This window comes from Suncus etruscus, chromosome 18, assembly GCF_024139225.1.
Source record: "Suncus etruscus isolate mSunEtr1 chromosome 18, mSunEtr1.pri.cur, whole genome shotgun sequence".
In the NCBI taxonomy this organism is placed as follows: Eukaryota; Metazoa; Chordata; class Mammalia; order Eulipotyphla; family Soricidae; genus Suncus; species Suncus etruscus.
The window spans coordinates 7,875,170-7,895,319 of NC_064865.1; the positions used below are offsets into that span (position 1 = coordinate 7,875,170).

General features: G+C 38.8%; 1 protein-coding gene and 1 non-coding gene across 2 annotated transcripts in view; both read left to right on the forward strand.

The window, feature by feature from the left end:
• PACRG (parkin coregulated) overlaps positions 1-20,150 on the forward strand; it is a 416,149-nt gene that overhangs the window by 76,396 nt on the left and 319,603 nt on the right. Inside the window, exon 2 of the mRNA XM_049765530.1 lies at positions 12,374-12,508. Within this exon, the coding sequence (XP_049621487.1) occupies positions 12,374-12,508 (135 nt within the window). The remainder of the gene's footprint in view (positions 1-12,373; positions 12,509-20,150) is intronic.
• Positions 19,517-19,639, forward strand: LOC125996946 (U6atac minor spliceosomal RNA). The gene has a single exon (XR_007491598.1). It is a non-coding gene; the product is annotated as a U6atac minor spliceosomal RNA (small nuclear RNA).

Sequence of the window (20,150 nt, forward strand, 5' to 3'; positions counted from 1 at the left end):
CCAAGTTCTTTGCAAGAAATAATAACTGAACTTGTTATTCTTTATTAGTGTGTTTTCAGTCTCACCTGTTCTCTGGAATGGTGAGATCAGTTGTTTCCTGTCTGAGAGTGCTCAGAGTTATTTCCATATAAATTAATAATAATTGCTGCTTTGGGGCATGACTACCTACAGAAGATTCTCATTCCACTCTAGGTTCTCATAGTAGGGGAGTCTGTGCCTTCTTTTACAATAATCTATTATATTTTCCAGGGTGATTAAATCATTTATGAATTCCAACAGTCTCGTGCCTCAATGTCCTTTTCTTTCCTCACTGCTAATTACTGTTAACTTTGCATTTATTTAGCAATGACACTTTACTGAACATAGGTTTGGACAAACTCTGAGACAGTTGGGCTCCCAAAGAGTTTCTGTGCTTTATAATATTCCATGCCCAGTAGCCAACCTTCCATTCAGTAATGCCCTTACAAATTTTAAATTTTCAAAGGTCCTTCACTCTGAATTTATCTTCCTGGGTCATTCAAAAAATACAAGAGAAAAATACCTTGTATCTGTTGGTTTCCCTGATCTATTCTTCCCTGTTGCCTTACCACCATTTGGCTCTGTCTCCTACTCTGGAGAGTGAACTTATTACTCAGTGTCTAGTAATAATATCTCAATAGTAATATCTCAACTCTCAGTCTTTTTCCTCACTATACGCTCCCTTTAAGTTAACGTTCTTACGAAAAAGGTGTGATTAATAGTCTTCTATAATCAACAGTCCCCCAATAATCTTTATATAGATAACTCCATTGTACTTCATAACCAAATCTAGTTGTTTGTACTGCACTGTTTTTAAAATTGTTTTGGTTTTGTGCCCACACCTGGAGATTCTCAGTACTTATTACTGGATTACTTATTACTGGCACTTATTCTTATTATCTGGGCTTGGAGACTACTACTGGTGGTGCTCAAGGGATCAAAAGGAGTGCAAGGAATCAAACCTGAGTCTTGTATACAAGGCAAGTGCACTACCAAATGTGCTATCACTCAGACCCAATGCATCTTAACTCCAATGTGGAGAAGGACCAATTCCCACTGGGGAAAAGTAATATGATGTGTGAAGAAGGGTTCTCAGTAAAGGTAACGTTTATGCTAGATGTCCCAAAAGAAAATAATGGCTACTAACTCTTTCCAGGCAGACTGATAATGGCTGATCCCTATGGAAACTTCTCAGAATGGTGAGGCAGATTTCTCTTTCTGCCTGAAGCTATGACAGCCACCACCATACACAGCACCCTCTGACAGAAATGTCTCAACTCTACACTTAATTTTATCCAGCAGCTAAGCCCCAAATTTGTTCAGATCTATAGATCCCAGACCACGTGTCTGCAAGTGGCCATGTAACACCTCAAAATGTCATGGTAGTGTTAGCCCAATAAGTAGCATTGGAAATCTGATGGGAAAGTTTCATAGAATTCTACCAAGTTTATTGAGTCTAAACAGTAATACAGAAGCTCAGCTAGCACCAATCAGCCATAGCCCTGTCAATCCACAGACACTGAAGTAAATAACTCCATGGAGAGAGAGAGCAGGTGAAGATTCACATTCTCTAGATTGGTTGAGGTTTGATTCCCACTGAGCTCCCAGGCAGGAAAGGCAATTCCCCTTCCCCTGTCCGGATAGGGCAGGTGGAGCAGTTCCTGTTGAAGAGAAATAATTCACACAGTGAAGAGGTACAGTAATGGGTTCAGGAAATCCAGTGCTCAAGCAAGAAATTCAAGCCACCCAAACTTTCTGCTCCTAAGAGACCCTGCCTTCCTCAGACCTCTGCTTTTATTGACAAGAATCAGGTCCGAGGCCGGAGAGATGGCATGGAGGTAGGGCACTTGCCTTGTATGCAGAAGGATAGTGGTTTGAATCCTGGCATCCCATGTGGTCCCCTGAGCCTGCCAGGAGCGATTTCTGAACATAGAGCCAGGAGTAACCCCTGAGCGTTGCTGGATGTGACCCAAAAACCAAAAAGAAAAAAGAAGAATCAGAATTAGGTCCCACCGTAGGGTGGGAGAAGAATACCAAGTAAGGAATAATCTAATATACTATCACCAATCACACCCTAGGGTGGAGCACAATTATTGATTAGGGTAGGATCTATTGATTATTATTACCCAACATTTTAAATTACCCAGTCATTTTAAATTAACCCTTGTTGATCTAAATTTTGGTAATTACATTGGCCTTTGTGTTGTAACAAAGAATATGAAGTAAATTTGTTTGTGCCTGCATGGAGGCAGGCTAGTGTGGTGGGTGGGAGTTTGAGCCTAGTGATGAATAAAATGTCACACTAGTAGTAAGATTGGTGTTTGAACATTTAATGCCTGAATGACTATATAATGAACAACCTGATAAAACATTGTTAAAATAAAAAATTTTAAATGTTAAAAATAGTTTATGCTAGATCTTGAAAGTGATTTTTATTCAGAAGAATAAGGGGATTAGTAAAAAGAGTGAAGGAGTATGGGACATTTTCAGAATGATGATATACTCATGGTGACCAAAGAAAGCAGCTATCTTTTTAAAAAATCTTATTTTATTTTATTTTTATTTAAGTAACATAGTTGACAAGTGTTTATATTTATATGTTTGGTGTACAGTTGTGAACAACTAGCTTAACTAGAGCATAGTACAAGTCACTTGCTGCTGGACCTACATTCCTTAGAGTCTCCCTGTGTTTGGTCATCTCAACTCTGGTCAGCCCAATGATTTCATTGAGCACCATTCACGCCTTTCCTCTGTTAATTCCACATGCATGAGATAATCCATATTTATCTTTGTTCCTCCTACTAAATTAACATGACATCATCTAGTTCCATCCAAGTTGTAGAAAAAGGCAAGTTTCTGTTTCCTTATAGCTGATTAGTCTTCCATTTTCTCTGTGTTTGTGTGTGTGTGTGTGTGTGTGTGTGTGTACATACCACAATTTTTAAAAAACCTGCTTATCTGTCATTGGGCAAAGGAATTGTTTAGAGATCTGAGCTGTTTTAAATAGTGTGAAAGTTGTCATCATTTAAGAAGGATCTGTTTGGGGGAGTGGTTTTGCTTGGGGTCTGCCTGCATAGAAATGTGTAGAAAGAAGCATTTCAATTACAAATGTCTTTGTGTAGTGTATCAATGAGAAACCATTGATGGAGATTTGAGAAGATTAGAGATATGATTTTATTAGCTTATTAGAAAATTCATTGTGTAGCAGACGGGAGTCATTTAGGGAAGGCAAAACTGAAGACAAAAAGAACAATCAAAGACCAAAAAAAAAAAAAAAGATTTTGGGGGTTGGCAGGTCACACTCATCAGCTAAGGAATTACTCCTGGTTATGCACTCAGAAATCACTCCTGGCAGGCACAGGGGACTATATGGGATGCCAGGATTTGAACCACCTTCTGTCCTGGATTGGTTGTGTGTAAGGCAAATGCCCTACCGTTGTGCTATCTCTCCAGCACCCCAAAGTAAGATTTCTATTAAAAAATAGTTTAAGCATTCCTTGAGCTGCACAGTCACCAAGATCTCTAGATACAGAGGACTGATTTTACCATCCATGACGAAGCAGAAGTCTTCCATACACCACAAAAGCACCGAGGGGAGAGTAAATGATCATGCAAGGAGTCTATAGTTAGTTAATCCCATGACAGTACACTTCAGGGATGGAGAAACCTTGTATCTCCTAGGCCAAGGGAATTCCCTCTATAATATCCCCAATAGTTACTGTGCCTATGCAGGAGGGAAAAGGAAAAAAAAAGCACAAAATAATCATTTTTCCACATATATATTTATTTATTGATTGATTGTTTTTTTTTTGACGTCCTTATTTTGGTGTAGATATTGAAGTTGATGTCTCCTTTTTTATTTTATATTATTTTATCTTATCTTTCTCTTTCTTTTTGCACTCCGGCATGATTTGAATTCAGAACTGAGACTATTGTGTGGTGCTTCTCTTTATTGCTGTAGGGCTCACTAGATATTTAATTTGACATTTATTTTTGTATTGTTATGGTGTTTCCTCTCTCAAACTGAAGCTGATAGCCACTAGAAGGACTCCGCCCATTTTCAGCATATTTTTATTATTTTATTTTATTTTATTTTTTTGCTTAATCTTTACCCCCATTCTATTGCTTTTCTTTCCCTCAAACAAAACCACATAACTCGATTTATTTAGCTTAGCCTCTCAAATAGAGGGAGAAACAAGGGAGGGCACCAGGACCATACAGATGTATGATCACTGATAGTAAGCTAGACAAAGAGGGGACAACCTACTCTAGCAGCCTTGGGGGTGATGGTGGGGGATATGGGTTGCAGAAAGGGAATGGGGAAGGGGGGAGGACAAATTTGGTGGTGGGTATTCCCCTGATTCAATGTTAATATGTACCTAAAGTATTAATGTGAAAGATATGTAAGCCACTATGATCAAAGTAAAAATTAAAAAAAAGTTTAAGATTTTTAAATTCTAAACCAATAAAAATAGCATAGACATAAAGGTGATATTGCAATAAAAGCAAATGATGACTAATCTCTTTTGCTATAAATAGCTCACATAGTGAGATATTAATGTAGAAAAGACATCAACCATGTATGCATGCAGCACTTAGCTAGAAAAAGAAAATGTTTGCCTTCACTTGTGATCCAAATAGAGACAGCATTGTGGGTGCCTCAAATCCACCAGTCAGTATTTTTTACTTCAATAAAGGTTTCTGGGGGTCTTTGGGAGATCATTAGATCAATGAGCTGGCCCCTCCCCATTGAGAATAGGGTTCCTCTCCATGACAAAATGTTTTTTTTTAAATAAGAGAATCAATATGTACTCTCCCATAGCCCCCAACACCATCCTGTTTGAAGTGACAAAGTGGGGTGAGGGAAAAAACACTGTAGGCTAGGAGGATTTTCTGATCAGGGCCAAACGATCACCTGGGAAAGATATTTCTGAGGTCATCTAATTCTGTAGTGAAGTTCTCTGAGAACCCAAATCTCCTACCCAAGTCATGAGTACATAAATATCTGACTTGGTTGTCTCAGAGCGGGGGACTTGGACTTAGATCAAGGTCCAAATTTTATCTCTGCCCTAGCTCTCTTCATTTACGCAGATCACTAGATGATCCCCCTCTTGCTTTTTCACCCCAACCCAGACCTCTCAGCAGTGACATAGTGTTAAGCCCTATAGAGGCACAAGACTTAGGGGTGCACTCTTTTCTTGCTGGATGATAACTTTCTTCCCAAGAACAATTCTGTGCTTTCTGCTAGGTCATTGATCTTTTAAAAGCTTTGATTTCCTGTCAGAAAGAGACTTTCATATGAGCTTTGTCAAAACCAATGATTTGGTAAAGCACTGAGCACAATATTGGGGAATTTTGTTATTCTTCAGCGTTATCCTAATTTCTGCCTTTTGCTCTCATGTGGGTCCACTGCAGTTGAGTCCCCATTGATCATTGTTGATGCCATGTTATTCTGACTCTAGCCATCTTGTTATTTTGGAAGAATAATTGTCCTAAAATAATTCAGGATTCTCAGACTTCTTGGATACTTCCTATGTCACCATCATTCCTGAAAGGATGACCTAGGAACTCTACAATATAAGGGGCATGTGTGTATGTGTGTGTGGCTTTCTGGCTATAACTAATTAACAGAAACATTCCTATTGTTTTGTTCTAGTATTAAATTAATAGAGTATTAAAAATAATAAATGTATAAGTAATAATAAATGTATAAGTAAACTCTCTTGTAATATGTCAAGTGCCTTCCTTCCATGACCAAGCATACTTACTTATTACGACCCTTTTGTAAGCATTCCTGCAGATTTTTGCTGACCTTAGGTATTGCCACCCTTCTGATGTATTAAGAAAATGACATTGGGAGGTTGCATATAGCCGATCCAGGACCTAAGGTGGTTGGTTCGAATCCCAGTGTCCCATATGGTCTCCCGTGCCTGCCAGGAGCTATTTCTGAGCAGACAGCCAGGAGGAACCCCTGAGCAACAATGGGTGTGCCCCCCCCCAAAAAAGAGGTTGCATATATCACTTAATTACAACATTACCTTAAGAGTAGACTGATGGCAGCAAATAAGCCTACCCCAGACTAATAACCCAGTACTGGAACAGTTCAGACAAGACAGCTCCTGCCCGTCTACTGCCTGTTCACAGTGCTTTCTTGACCCCCCACATTTCATATCAAAGTTCACAAAAATTGGAAACACATGCCTTTACAGTTTATTGTTTCAAAACTAAATGGAACAATCAGAATGACACAATGTTGATATTCTAAAAGTAAATAAAACCAACCTCAGTCAATGCTTAAAATATAAAACTATGAAAAGGAAACTTGTAAAACTATAGGATGAAGAATCTTAGAAAGCTTTCAGTTCCTCCCTGCTAATTCTTATTAGCCCATGACCATATGACAGATTGTGATCTAAGTCCTAAATCCATTACAGCACATTCAATAATGCAGGCATATAAAGTACTCTGTCATCTGTGGTCACTCCAAAGTGCATTCAATGTCTTGGTTTCCCAAGTGCATTAGATTTGATTAAAAGCATTCTACTGCAACATCCACTCTTCCTAATTGGTTTACTCAGAGCCCCCACCACGTGGGCAGGTCCTAATTGCATTTCCCCACAAATCTAGCTTGATTTATGTTTCTTACTTGCTCTATATTATTTATAATAAATCCAAGAGAAATTCTTCAGAATTTTAAATAAAATTTATTGTATCTTCTCTTCTTCTACTATGGGACTCACATAAGATTCTCAACAGTGTTTTTTGCCTTTTTGTTTTTAACATTGTTTAGTCAAGCAATCTTCAATCATCTGCTTTCCCTATTAGAGCATCTTTATTACCTTTCCAGAGATTAATTGTGTTTCACTTAATTTTTATGTACAGATTTCTAGAATTACTTGGAATATTGGAACAGATTCTTTGTACAATATAAAAATAATATGACCTCTTACAAAACTTAAGTGAGTCCATATGTATCTGAAACAAAGAATATTATTTAGGGACACAGTAGCTGAGATGCTGCACAAATTAAGTGAGCTCTCCCTGACACTAACCTAATGATCTCCCTGACATGGATCTAATGAGAGGGTTCACATCAGTCTTATAAAAGACAACTTTTGAAATGAATTAATCTGGAATGGATTTACAGCAGAATATTTTAATGCAGGGTTTACAAATAAATATATAACAAGTATAAAAAAGATATCAGATACTCCAGAAAGAATTTCCTCATGATTGAGTCTTATGTACTTGCATGGAGAAAATTTTAAAATAAAACCAATATTTTCTATTGCCCTTTAGACAGAGAGTACTTTCTCTAAGAATTCATGTAAATGAATAGTTGGGAAGGGGAGTTTATTTGTATTATAGCCAATCAAAGACTTCTGTGCTTCAAAGTGTATTTTTCCCATGAATATTATAGACTTAAACAAACTTTTACAAACTTGAGTGTTAAAGTTTGTAGTAAATTTAGCAGAAGGAACTAAAGGAGAAAAAGAGAAAGTTATTTGAGGAAAAATATAAACAGAAGGGAGAAAGACATATCATTTTAGGCCAATTTCAGGTCAATTGAATAAGTAGGCAGCTTGCTTTGATTGTGTAAATAACAGCAGGGCATCTAGAAGAACTGGGGATGGTAGCAAGTGATGGACAGGTAAAAGAACCAGAGAATTAACTTACAGAAATAGTTGAATATTTAACATCAAGGAAGCAGATCTCACACCTTGACTGGGCCTGTAGGAAGTCCCCAACATACACAAGGGGGATGCCTTAGGAGAGCCTAACTCTTGCCCAAGTCACAATAGGAGATTCATCTCCCTCCTAACTAGTGAGAGAGGAATTTTACCCTTACTCTGGTAAGGAGGCCATACCCTTTTGATGAAACTGTGGGGAACAGTCCAGGAGGACAGCGTCAATGCAGTGTCGGGTGCTGTAACACCCTCTTTCAACCAGTGCTTTCTACTATGGTCAAAAGAAGCCAGGCGGATGCCCAGACTTGGCTCCCCATGTGCCAGCAACATGGTCTCCTCCTCTGCTGGCAGTAGAATGCAGTGGGCATGGAACTAATGTCCACATCTCCATGAAAAATCATTGATCATGCCAGTAATTGAGAAGATAGGAGAGTGGGCTTCAGCCACATGATGTCACCCTCTTGGTCCCTGGCTGCCCTACTGCTCTCGATCCCCAAGTCCTACCTCTTTCAGGCTCTACATGGGTAGCATCCAGCATTGCTCTTTATCTCCCCCGACTTCTTTCATTTAGCAAAATACCATCCAGTTTCATCCCTGAGATTGCCAACAGCAAGGCTTCCTTCTTATTTTTAACGACTAAGCATTACCCCTACCACGTGTTTATTCTTTGACGTTTTGTTTACGCACCCCAAAAAAGTTAATTTAACTGAGGCTTCTGTGGGCCAGTAGTGGACCCTGTACAAAACTGGCACACACATGCATACACAAACCGTGAACAAAACCATGATGGCTTCCTACAGATATGTGTGTGGCTGAGATACCAAGTTTCCTTCCTAAGGACTATGTTCTACCACTCATGTTTGGTGTGTGTGTGTGTGTGTGTGTGTGTGTGTGTGTGTGTGTGTGTGAAAATGGTGTTAAAATGATAAAAGGTGAGGCCGGAGATATAGCATGGAGATAAGGCGTTTGCCTTGCATGCAGAAGGACGGTGGTTCAAATCCCGGCATCTCATATGGTCCCCCGAGCCTGCCAGAAGCGATTTCTGAGCGAAGAGCCAGGAGGAACCCCTGAGCACTGCCCGGTGTGACCCCAAAACAAAACAAAAAAAATGATAAAAGGATGTTAAAATGATAAATGATGGCAAGTAAAAGTAAATGAATGTCACTTTTGTATATAACTAAAAGTTGTCAGCACTTTGTCCACTCCCCAGATTTTTCATTGCTCCTTGAGCTGCTATAGACCCCTCTGTTGTACCATTTCTGATGCTAACTAACATAGTGGACAAACATTGAGTGGTCTCAGAACTTGGCTGAGTGCCTTCTGCAGGCAGCTGTCAAATGTCCCTAGCTCCTCTTGTGCAGTGAGTCTGGCTGGAAAAAGAGACTGATAATTATAAAACCACAACAAATTTCAAGTCTTCACTAAATGAAAAGAACCTGGCTTTCTTTGCTTTCTCATTGCCCCACGTCACCTCAATTACTTAGGATCATGTGCTGGGAAATAAAGTGCCATGCGGTGGAATATATTCTAAACTGCAATGAAAACCTCTCTGCTACCCTGCTCTTCAGCTTTATGCTGATACTTAATCATCTGAAATTTTATTTTTCATATTAAACTCAGTTTCTAATATCAACGTTTATACAAATGTTAGGTGGAGTGTATTTTCTATCTTGGATTATACAATATTATGTATTTCTTTGTTAAGAATAATATTTATGTAAATATTAAAAATAAATACATCCTTGTTACTGAAAGCATTGAGATTACACATAGATTATTTGCTCTGTTGTCCAAATTAAAACAACATAATCATGCTCTCCTTAAATAAATAGCTAGTATTTCCCTTTCTTTTTACAAGCAGGCAGAAAGAATCTCAGTTAGACTATACGTAAGAAACCATGCAGGGTTATAGCTTTAATAGTTCATGAATTATTTTTAATTTTATAACCTAGTACATAAACTACATAAGCATTTGTAAACTGCACTTCTTTTTTTGTTTTATTACCACCACAACCCCAGTTATGTTCAGGGTTACTTTTGACTCTGCATTCAGGAATTACTCTTGGTGGGCTCAGGGGACCATATGAGATGCCAAGTTTTGAACCTGGGGTTTGGCATGTGCAAGACAAATGATCTACCCACTGTATTAGCAGTTTGATCCCTAAACTTTGCATGTTTATTTGAAAAATATACTCAGTGTTAATTCACTTACTCTGATGTTTTTATTTTTGAATTAAAATCCTCAAATTGGGGACTGATAACCTCTCTGGTAATATATTATAATGCTATAGATAACATATTGTCTAATGTAGGTGGTCCATTAATGGAGCTGACCACTGACTTGTTTTTGAAAATTTTTGATTGTATAATTACTAAATTTTATATTACATTTTCAGGGTCCTGTTGTTATTATAACATGAAAATGTATTTTGCCATTTTATGTGTAAAGAGTTACAGAAAAATAGTCTAGGTTTATTGTTATAGCTTACTCTAAGTTTTACAACTCAGTTCAGATTTGCAATTAGTAACTGCAATTATTAGGAAATCTTGAAAGTTGTGAACTTAGAGTCTTCTGTCAAATATCTCCCTTTAACCCAATGCCAGTCTTGGCTATTTTACAGAGTGATTTTTTTATTTAAAAATATGCATTGCATAGTTAACATCTGATCATAATATATTTGTTTCAAGATAAGAGAAAGCAAAGTTATTGAGAAAAATAAAATAGAAAAAACTAAAAAATAAAATGGAAGAGAAGGAAAAGAAAGAAGAGGAAGCTCGGTAGCAAGTACATTTGTGGAAATCATGTATCCCCAATAAAGTCATTAATATAATAGCAGAAGGTTTAGAGAGGTCTCTTTTTTTAAAGATAAGAGATAAAAAAATACAATAAAAAAGATGTGTGTGGCAGTTGTTGTTGTTTGCATAGGCACAGCAAAATTTGGGAAAAATAGAAAGGAAAAAACTTTTTTGCCTAAAAAAAGGGAGACCTTACCCATGAAGTATCCTGGCATAAGACCAAATACAGACCCCAGGCAAACTAAGTTGTCTAACCCCAAAGTCTTTCTCTGTGGTCCTATTATCTTCCTCACTACTTGGTCTTAGCCTTTCCTGTTTTCTTCCCCTTTTGGAATTCCAATAATTTGGAGATTATTTCTCTTATCTTTGTTCATTACCTTACATTTTCTTCCAGGGTTTTGTCTCTCCTTTCTTTTTTAACTTCTTTATCACTGCTGACTTGTAATTTGTCTTCAAGTTTGTCTATGCAATTCTACACCTCTGTAATTGTACTATTTTGGCTTGCTAACTTGTTTTTGTTTCTTTGAGTTCCATTTGTATGGATTCTCTCATCTTCTGAAAGAGTTCTTCGAGTTGGTTGAACTGTTCATCTATAGATTTCTTAATTTCTCAGGCTAGCGACTTTTGATTTCCACTGCTAAATCATTAATTTAAATAATTGATTTAAGTACTCATCTATAAAGTTCAGGTGTTTGGGTGGACTTGGAGATTTGCCAGGATTTCTTTCCATATCTTCCATAATAGATGTCTGCTTTTTTTTTTTTTTTTTTTTTTGGTGTTTCAGGTCACACCCACAGACGCTCAGGGGTTACTCTTGGCTATGTGTTCAGAAATCGCTCCTGGCTTGGGAGACCATCTGGGATGCAAGGGGATCGAACCCTGGTCTGTCCTAGGTCAGCAAGTGTAAGGCAAACACCCTACAGCTTGTACCACTGCTCCAGCCCCAGTAGATGTCTTCTTTGTCTTCCCCATCGATTTTTGCATTTACTGGCATGGAGGGCTGGAGTATCAGGGTGTTGAACAAAGTGCTATATCCAATGTGCCCAGGAAGTCTATGATATATATTGATATGATTTCATGCAGATGCACTAGCACCCACGTGGCTTTGGAAAAGGAGGACTGATGGGAAGGAAAGGATTTCAGTGATGGCATTGGAACCCAGAAGGAGTCTGAGGGGAGGTGGAGAGAAGGCCCTGTTCGAGCTTGGTAGAGAGGATTAGGACTGGAGCCTCCTTGTTCCAGCCCAGACACAGGCTTCACTGTCCCCAGGGAACAAAGATTCAGTAATGGCCCTGGGACTTGGAAGAATGCTGGAAAGACCCAAAAAGACAGCCTTGTTTGCATTTGGTGAAAGGGATTAAGGCCTGAGGTTCCCTATTTCGTCCCCGACACCAACCTGGCTGGCCCAAAGGGCAGATGGCACTGGAACACAGGAGACGAGTGATTTTTTTTCTTAAATAACATCTCTATAGTGAAATTTTCACTGAAAGCATTGTGCCACATTTCATCCATTTCTGCAGAAGTTAAAGTGTAAGATATGAAACAATATATTGGTTACCAAATAAATTAATAAATTATCAATGAAAGCAACACAGAGTGATTTTTAAGTGATATTTTTCAAGAGCTGCTTTCCAAAGTGACTTTCATCACAAGAGACTGTTGATGGTGATTATTAGATGATTTTCTTCAGCAAACATTCGAATTGGGGGATTCTTGGGTTCCCAGCTATTAACTGACTTTCTCCTTGAGATTTCTTTTCGCTTTTTTGTTTGTTTGCTTGTTTGTTTGTTTGTTTTGATCCTTCTCATGGGAGCACCTGTCTTTAGCAGAGCTGGTACACATCTCTCATTGATGTGTTTATTTTTTTAAAGGTGAGAGGCCCCCCAGCTGCAGGGGCGTTTAAAGAAAGACCGACCAAGCCCACGGCTTTCCGGAAATTCTATGAGCGTGGAGATTTCCCAATCGCCCTTGAGCATGACTCCAAAGGCAACAAAATCGCCTGGAAGGTAAGAGAGAGGTACAGAGAGGGAAGTGTCTGAATGGCCGTGCAGGTGATAGCCATTGTACTCAGAGAAAGCCCCACAGTAGCAGCAATAATTGGAGGTTACAGTCCCATCACAGCCTTCAGAGAGCATGACAGTGCTGCACACTGTGTTGCCCAATTCCTCGGAGTCTGACTCAGGCCCAGGTGGACCCTTGTGCTGGCTGCCCATTCCACCTATCTGCAGGGGCCTTTGATTATCCAGTGGGGAGATAACCCCAATCTGTCCCATGGAAATGCAGAGCCAATGCCCAGGCAGGCCTAGGCAAGGCAGTTTGACTTCAGAGCTGGTGGAAGGGTCTGACACCCTCCTGCAAACCAGACCCTGCCTCTTGTTCCATCTATGCTGTCCTGAAAACTTGGCCCTCTTCACCAGATAAGGTGTTTGCATTTCATTTAAAGGTGTGAGATGCTGGATGGATGCAAGGGATGCCCGGCTCATTCCCTCTCCTGCTTCTGCTACTTACTCAGTTATTTTTGCTCTCAAAGGCTTCAATTTGGATGATGTTTATAAAAGGGTTTCTTGCCCCGAGCCACCAAAGCAGTTGCCTGTGCAGGTTGGAGGATCTTATCGGGCTAAAGAACAGAAAAGGTTTGGACCACAGAGCAATTCAATTAAGCCATTGATCCGTTTAGCTTCAAAGTCCTGCAGTGATGTCTGAAGGTGAAGGGGGAAATGCTCATAATTAGCAATAAATAAATTTATGTTTTAAAAAATAAGATGATCAATTTGAAGAATTTATCAAAGTGAATTCACTTAGAAAGATTCATTAAAATGAATGAATGTTTTTTTCCCCTTTTCAGAAAAAACTAAAATGATTTTATTCCTTCAATAGCTTCGTCACATATTTTTACATAATAATCACACTTTCTGAATGGGGAGCAGATATTCAGTTAGTGATTTCAAAGGTTATTACCAATGTTTTGGCTTGAGGGACCTGCTGGTGCCCCTTGCTTAAATGTGCATTTGTCTGAGGAAGATTAGAACATCATTATATAGTGTATATAATATACATCTTGAAAATGTGATGAGTAAAATATACTCGAGTAAGTTTAGAAATTTATATAGCTATAACATAAGTAGAAACATTTCTAACTTTAATGTAATTTTTGTCCTTCTTCTGACTTGCTTAAGTTGTTCTGGACATTACTTCATATACTAGTTTACCCAAGCTAACTAGTAGAAGTTCATAAGAAGCTGGTTTTGGGGGGTATTATTCCGTACTAGTTTATAAGAAGTGATTTCATATTTTTATTTGTTATCATGCATTTAAAAAGGAGCCATCAGAGGTTATAGACTTACTTTAACCTGTTCATATAACCTTATTTGTATCATTTAGATGTGTCAAGAGATTAGGGGGAAAAAGTTACCTTGAAAAGAATAAAGATATAGGATAAATTTTTTTTTGCTCTTGGATAATCCAACAGTCAGCAGGGATATAAAGCACTTTTATTTTTTATAGCTGTATTAATTCTTTTAAGCTCCTATTGACTGTAGTACTGATTCAGCAAGCTAAAAAGCCCAAATAAAGAGGGAGCAATTTATTTGCTGCTGTTGGCAGGCTAGTAGCTTCCATTTAAAGAGACATCTTACTCTCACTCCATTAGATGCATATCAGTCAAAGCCATGCTTGCCTGTATGTCAAAGGTAGTAACTGTAACCTTTATAACAAAGCATTAACGGGGTTAAACATACACTTGCAAGCTCGTGTCCTGGGGACATGTGTCTTTAGAATGACATCCCTGAGAAAGGGGCCCGGAACAACCTGACTTCCTCCCCACCTGCAAAAAATTCACAAAACACTATCAAGCTGGTTTCCACTCTGGCTGCCTAGCTTGATGCCCTGGGAATAACTGCTTCCCTAGGGAAGTATCAGGAAGTATCCTGATATCCCAAGGTTGTCTTTGATCAGAATTTCTCTACTTTGACTTTTGGGCCACACCCAGTGGTATGGCTTACTCCTGGCTCTGCACTCAGGGATCAGGGTTTGGGGGAGCAGAAAGCTACCAGAGATCAACATGGGTGGTTGATCCCTGATGTAAGGCAAACACCCTTCCTGCTGTATCTTCCTCTAGTCCTGGAGCAACTGCATTCTTGATTTCAATTTAGGATTTTATTCAGTAGCCACATAGTTACCATATCAGCTGATGCATCTCTTGATGAATAGGGCAGGAAGAAAACTGGGTTCATTGGTGGCAGAAAATGGGCACTGGGAAAGGATGTTGGCCATTGTATGACTGAAATTCAACTATGAAAAACTTTTCTTTTCTGGTTTTTGGGCCACACCCAACGGCACACAGGGATTACTCCTGTCCCAGATCAGCCTTGAGCAAGGCAAATGCCCTAAGGCTGTGCTATCGCTCCAGCCCAATGAACAACTTTTTCACTGTGTATTTCATGGTGATTCAATTAAATAATTTATTTATATATAAAAATAACAAAAAAATAACACCCATTTAACAAAAAGGATCTGGCTTTTGTGGAGCAATGACAGCTTGAAATCAGCATGAACAATAGGTGTTTTGAAACTCATAGAATTTGTGCATCTCCGATCTCCCCTTTCTGGGACAGTTCTGTGGGTGGGACTGGGCTCTGCGTGTCAGGCACCCGCCTCACACAGACCTGAAAATATTTCATGTTAGACCTTCCTTCAGGGATGATTACCTTTGTTCTTGGCTCCAGAACTTCCTATTCAGGTGCTCAGATGGTGCCTGGTTAGAGCAGGTCCTTGGAGACTTACATGCATTAAGGCCGTCCCCACTGGAGTTGAGTCTGGGCTTGGGTCCAGGAGTTGAGGCACTTGCCTTTTATGTACCTGGCCCCAATGTGAATGTGGGAGATTGTTCCCCTGAGCCCTGCCAGGAGAGATTCCTGAGCACTGAGCCAGGACTAATAAATGCTTAGCACTATTGGGTGTGGACCAGGACCCCCCACATCCCACTCCCAAGAACTCCATTGGAGCCAATTACCATTAACTTTTTATATATATTTTCGATGAATGGGCTTGAGGCTGGGTATCAAACTGGGGGCATGCACTTTACTCTCTCTTTGGCACTCTGATATTCATTGTTTTATTCTCTAAACACCGCCCCTTGCACATGACCCACCTATGAATTCAGTGCATTGAACTGTTCCATGCCGTAATCTCTCTTTGGGTTGAACTTATATCGTGAAAATGCCCCTCATCTGACACATGAATGCTTCTCTGGTGACCACTTACATCTTAAATTTGAAGCTGAAGGGTTCGCTTTGCTTTCAAAGTAACTGAGAATATACATCCAACTGGGACATTGAGAAAAGAAAATGCTCTCGTGAATTAACTGAGTGCTTCAATTTGTTTTTAAGATTGCTCTTGGCTGTGATAGACAATCGCTTCCATTCTGTGCTGACCCACGAGTTGGCAATACCGCAGTCCCACTCCATGCAGAATTTCTCCTCTGAGATACTTTCCTCCTAGCCCATTCTTTTTGATTTTTAGCAGCATCGGTATTCAACAGCTGTAAAAAGCTCTGTCAGGGTGGCTGTTTTCATTGACATCAAGGATAATTTCCTACTAGGAAAAACAGTTATTGAATATAATTATTATTAAACTGTGTACTAATATTTTACAATTAAAATCAGACCCAAACCACACTAGCTCATTATCTGTAGATATAAATGCATCTTACACTAAGTTGCACTGTGATGATACCTCATCCATCAAGATTTTCTTTTGCAAAAATACTATAATTTTGTTTAATAACTTATTCCTTCAAGGCCATCAGTTTTGTAAGAATTTTGGGAAGGAATGTGCTTTTTTCTCCTAGGCAAACCTGATTTTGAAAACTTATTAGAGAATGTAGATTTAGACGCCACCTTATACGTGAATGAGAAAGAGTACTGTGTACTGAAATTGTCCCAGGCTCCTGTTTCTTTTGATAATTGCCAATGTTTGAATTTAGATAACAGGCTTTGGTAGAATTTGTAAGGAAAATTTTACAAGAGAAGTTACAGTTTACCTGATTTTTTTGTACAAGAGTGTGGCCATGTTTTCAATCTTAATCCCTCTGTGATTAATTGATAGGCAGGGTTTAGTTAGTCTAGAAGAACTGGGGAAAGGTGAAGGAGAAAGTCCTCTGGCAATTAATGTCATGTTCCGTTGTTGTTGTTGTTGTTTTGAAGAGGGGATTGCAAACACAGTGTCATTTTTTTTTTTAACTTCAGTGGCTATCTTCTTAAAAGAAGTGGCTTCTAGACACAGAGGGGACCACTTATACTAGCAGCAAGGGAGGCAAAGGAGGGGAATATGGGATGCATGCTGGGAACAGGGGTAGAGGGAGGACAACATTGGTGGTGGCAATGCCCTGATTCAATGTCACTATGTACCTAAAATATTACTGTGAATGATTTGTAATACACTGTGGTCAAAGTAAAAATTTATTTAAAAAAATAAGTGGCTTTTTTAGTTTTAACTGGATGGTCTGACATTACAGCTGTGTGTCAGGAATAAGTTTCATGTAAGTGGGTGAGATGACCTCTGAAAGCTAGATGAAAGATTTTTCTGCTGAATGGGCTGGCACTCCCTGCTGCTGATGTAATTTATGTGAGAAATTAGTAGAAATGGTTCACTTTTATGGAGCAGTGCCGCTTGTAGCAAACAATTTCCCCCCCAAGCCTCCATCTGTTCTTCAAACTAGGGCATATGCCATCTCATCGAGCTGGAAAGTCAACTGATTTATAACTCCTAGGAAAGTGCCGAGATTGAAAAGAAAGGTCGACTGCTGCTCTGTGACAGTGATTTGGTAGGGACCCGCTGAAGACAATCCACATTACCAGGGCCCCCGGAAAACAAACAAAGCTGTAAGTTTCAGGTGGCAGTAGACTGACAGCCTGAAAGGAAACAGATCACTGGTGCTGTTGAAGGGAACACCAGCAGCTTCTGAGAGAGAAGTCAGAGCAGCCTTGGGAGGAAGTATGATGCTATCAAGGCAAAGAGCCCCAAGTCTTCATTCAGACGTGAAAAGAGGAACTTGCTGTCACCCTCCAGAGGAATCAATGTTGACCTTTCAGAAGGAGTAGGACTTTTCTCTATAAAAAGGAGTGTAGCTGATTATCAGGAAGTTCCATTCAGGGAACTTGGATAATTTGGATGATTTGTCTGTATCTAGAGAAATATTTTCAGCATCAAGAGTCTGGAGGTGAATCTAGGGTCTCTTCCAATTAGCAACTTCGGCAGGTTTTCCCTCTCTGTGTCTTATCCTTATCACAGATCTCTTTTCTTTTTACCAAAGCACTTTCTGAGATCAAAAGTTCTTTGAAACATGACAAGTGGAATTAGATTGGTGGGATGATTTTTTTTTTTAATCAATCACGGTTTGATGTTTTTATTTAGCAGTTAATGTGTTTCTTTACACTTCTGGCATCTTGGTACATGCCAATCTCTAGCTAATGTTGGAAAGTTTGTCCTGTTCTTTCCAGGAACATGTAAGAAAATTATCCTTTACTTTGGTGTTGGTCTGAATTTGAGACATTAATTTTTGGAAATAGTAAAAATCAGTACTATTAAGTCAATCAACTTTAAAACAGTCACACACACAAAAAGATAATATTTATTCTTAGAAAGTTTTATTTTAAATGTAAGTTTATCCCATTTACCCCATAAAAGTGTTGAAAAGTAGGAGAAATAAATCAATCACATCATAACACCAATTTCTAAATGCTGCTTATTAACAGTTTTAAAATATTTTTGTATAGTTGAGTTATTAATGAATGCCTGCAATATTTTAAAATATTTGTCATTATACAATATATAAAATTGTACTTATTTGTCTAATTTAAAAATAACAGGTCATGACTATAGAAAGCTTGGGAAATGAATGAAATGTTTCGAGACGGCAACCGAAAAAGTTGCCAAGAAAGCAACTTTTGGCATATTTTAATGCTTTAGTTCAGATTTTCTACTGACAGTATATATATATATATATATATATATATATATATATATATATATATATATTTTTTTTTTTTTTTTGGGGGGGGGCCACACCCGGTAACGCTCAGGGGTTACTCCTGGCTATGCGCTCAGAAGTTGCTCCTGGCTTGGGGGACCATATGGGACATCGGGGGATCGAACCGTGGTCCGTCCAAGGCTAGCACAGGCAAGGCAGGCGCACCTTACCTTTAGCCCCACCGCCCGGCCCCCTGACAGTATATTTTGTTTCTTTGGTTTTATTTTGGGGAACACACCCAGCTGAATTCCAGGCTCAGGGTTCATACCTGGTGAGCTTGGGAGACCTTATGTGGTGCTAGGATTAAACCCAGGTCAGCAGCATGTAAGGCAGGTGCCTGACCCACTGGCTAACTCTATTGTATGTCTTATATTTTATTACAATAATGCTTTGTATGATACCTTCTATAAAAAATTCAAAGAAACATGTATAGAAGAGGCAATGACTGATGAACACCAATGTCCCAGGAATATTGATAACCAATAATTTTCTCCATTTCAGCAGCAGCCACCAGTATAGTTGAATATGGGTGAAGGGCTCTTACTCTAGGCTTGGGGGCAAAATCATCAGTAGGTGCCTCTGTGTTGCCTCTTCAGAGACTCTTCAACATGGTTCCAGCCTTCCATGTAGACTTGCCCTTATTGTGAACCTGTTGTAGCTGTTTTTGGAAAAAAATCAACAGGTATTTGTAAATTAGGAAGCACATTTCACGAAATAAAAATTATTCTTTAGCTATTTGGTGGAAAGAGCATAAAAGGGGGACAGTGTAAGACAGACTGCCCCTGTGTAAGACAGATTTCTTTTAACCAAATACCTGCTAACTTTTCAATATTGCTTCCCAGTCTGAACAAGAGGAAAACTTCCTAAATCTTTAGACATAAACATCTATTTCTTCGTATATCTCTTTTTATTATTATCTTTATTTAAGCATCATGATTAAAAACATGTTTGTAGTTTGGTTTTAGTTATAAAAAAGAATACCCCCATGTTGTATGAAAGGAGAAAAGGTTAGCACTCCCCTTGACAAGGGTGGAAGAGGCTTCGGCATGCAACACGCATACAGTTAAGGCACTGCCATGTACTTTATGGCATCTAACCAATGTTTTTGTTATTGTTTTTTTTTTTAAAAGAACACTCCCTTTCACCAGTGCAACCTTCCCACCACCAATGCTCTCCATCTCCCTAGATTCTTTATATATCTTTAATTTTTACAGAAAATATTTTTTTACAGTTTTTAATCATGTATTTAAACACCGTGGCTTACCAAGTTGTTCAGAATATGGTTGCTTCTGGCATTTTATGTTCCAATACCAATCTCACCACCAATATCATTCCATCCACCACTGTCCCGTTTTTCCCCACCCTCAAGCTTTCTCCCTTGTCAGGCACAAAATTATTTACTAAATATTACTTGTTACAACTAAGTGGTAATGGAATTACAGAAGAAAAGAAAAAAACTAAGTACCAGAAAATTTATGAAGGTTATATCTCACAATAGGGTTATTATCTGAAAGTTTACTGAGTTGTTTGTTGCTAGTTGAGGCTCCTGTGTTTTTGTTTTTGTTTTTTTTTTGTTGTTGTTGTTGTTGAGCCTGGGTGACTTCTATGCAACTTTTTTT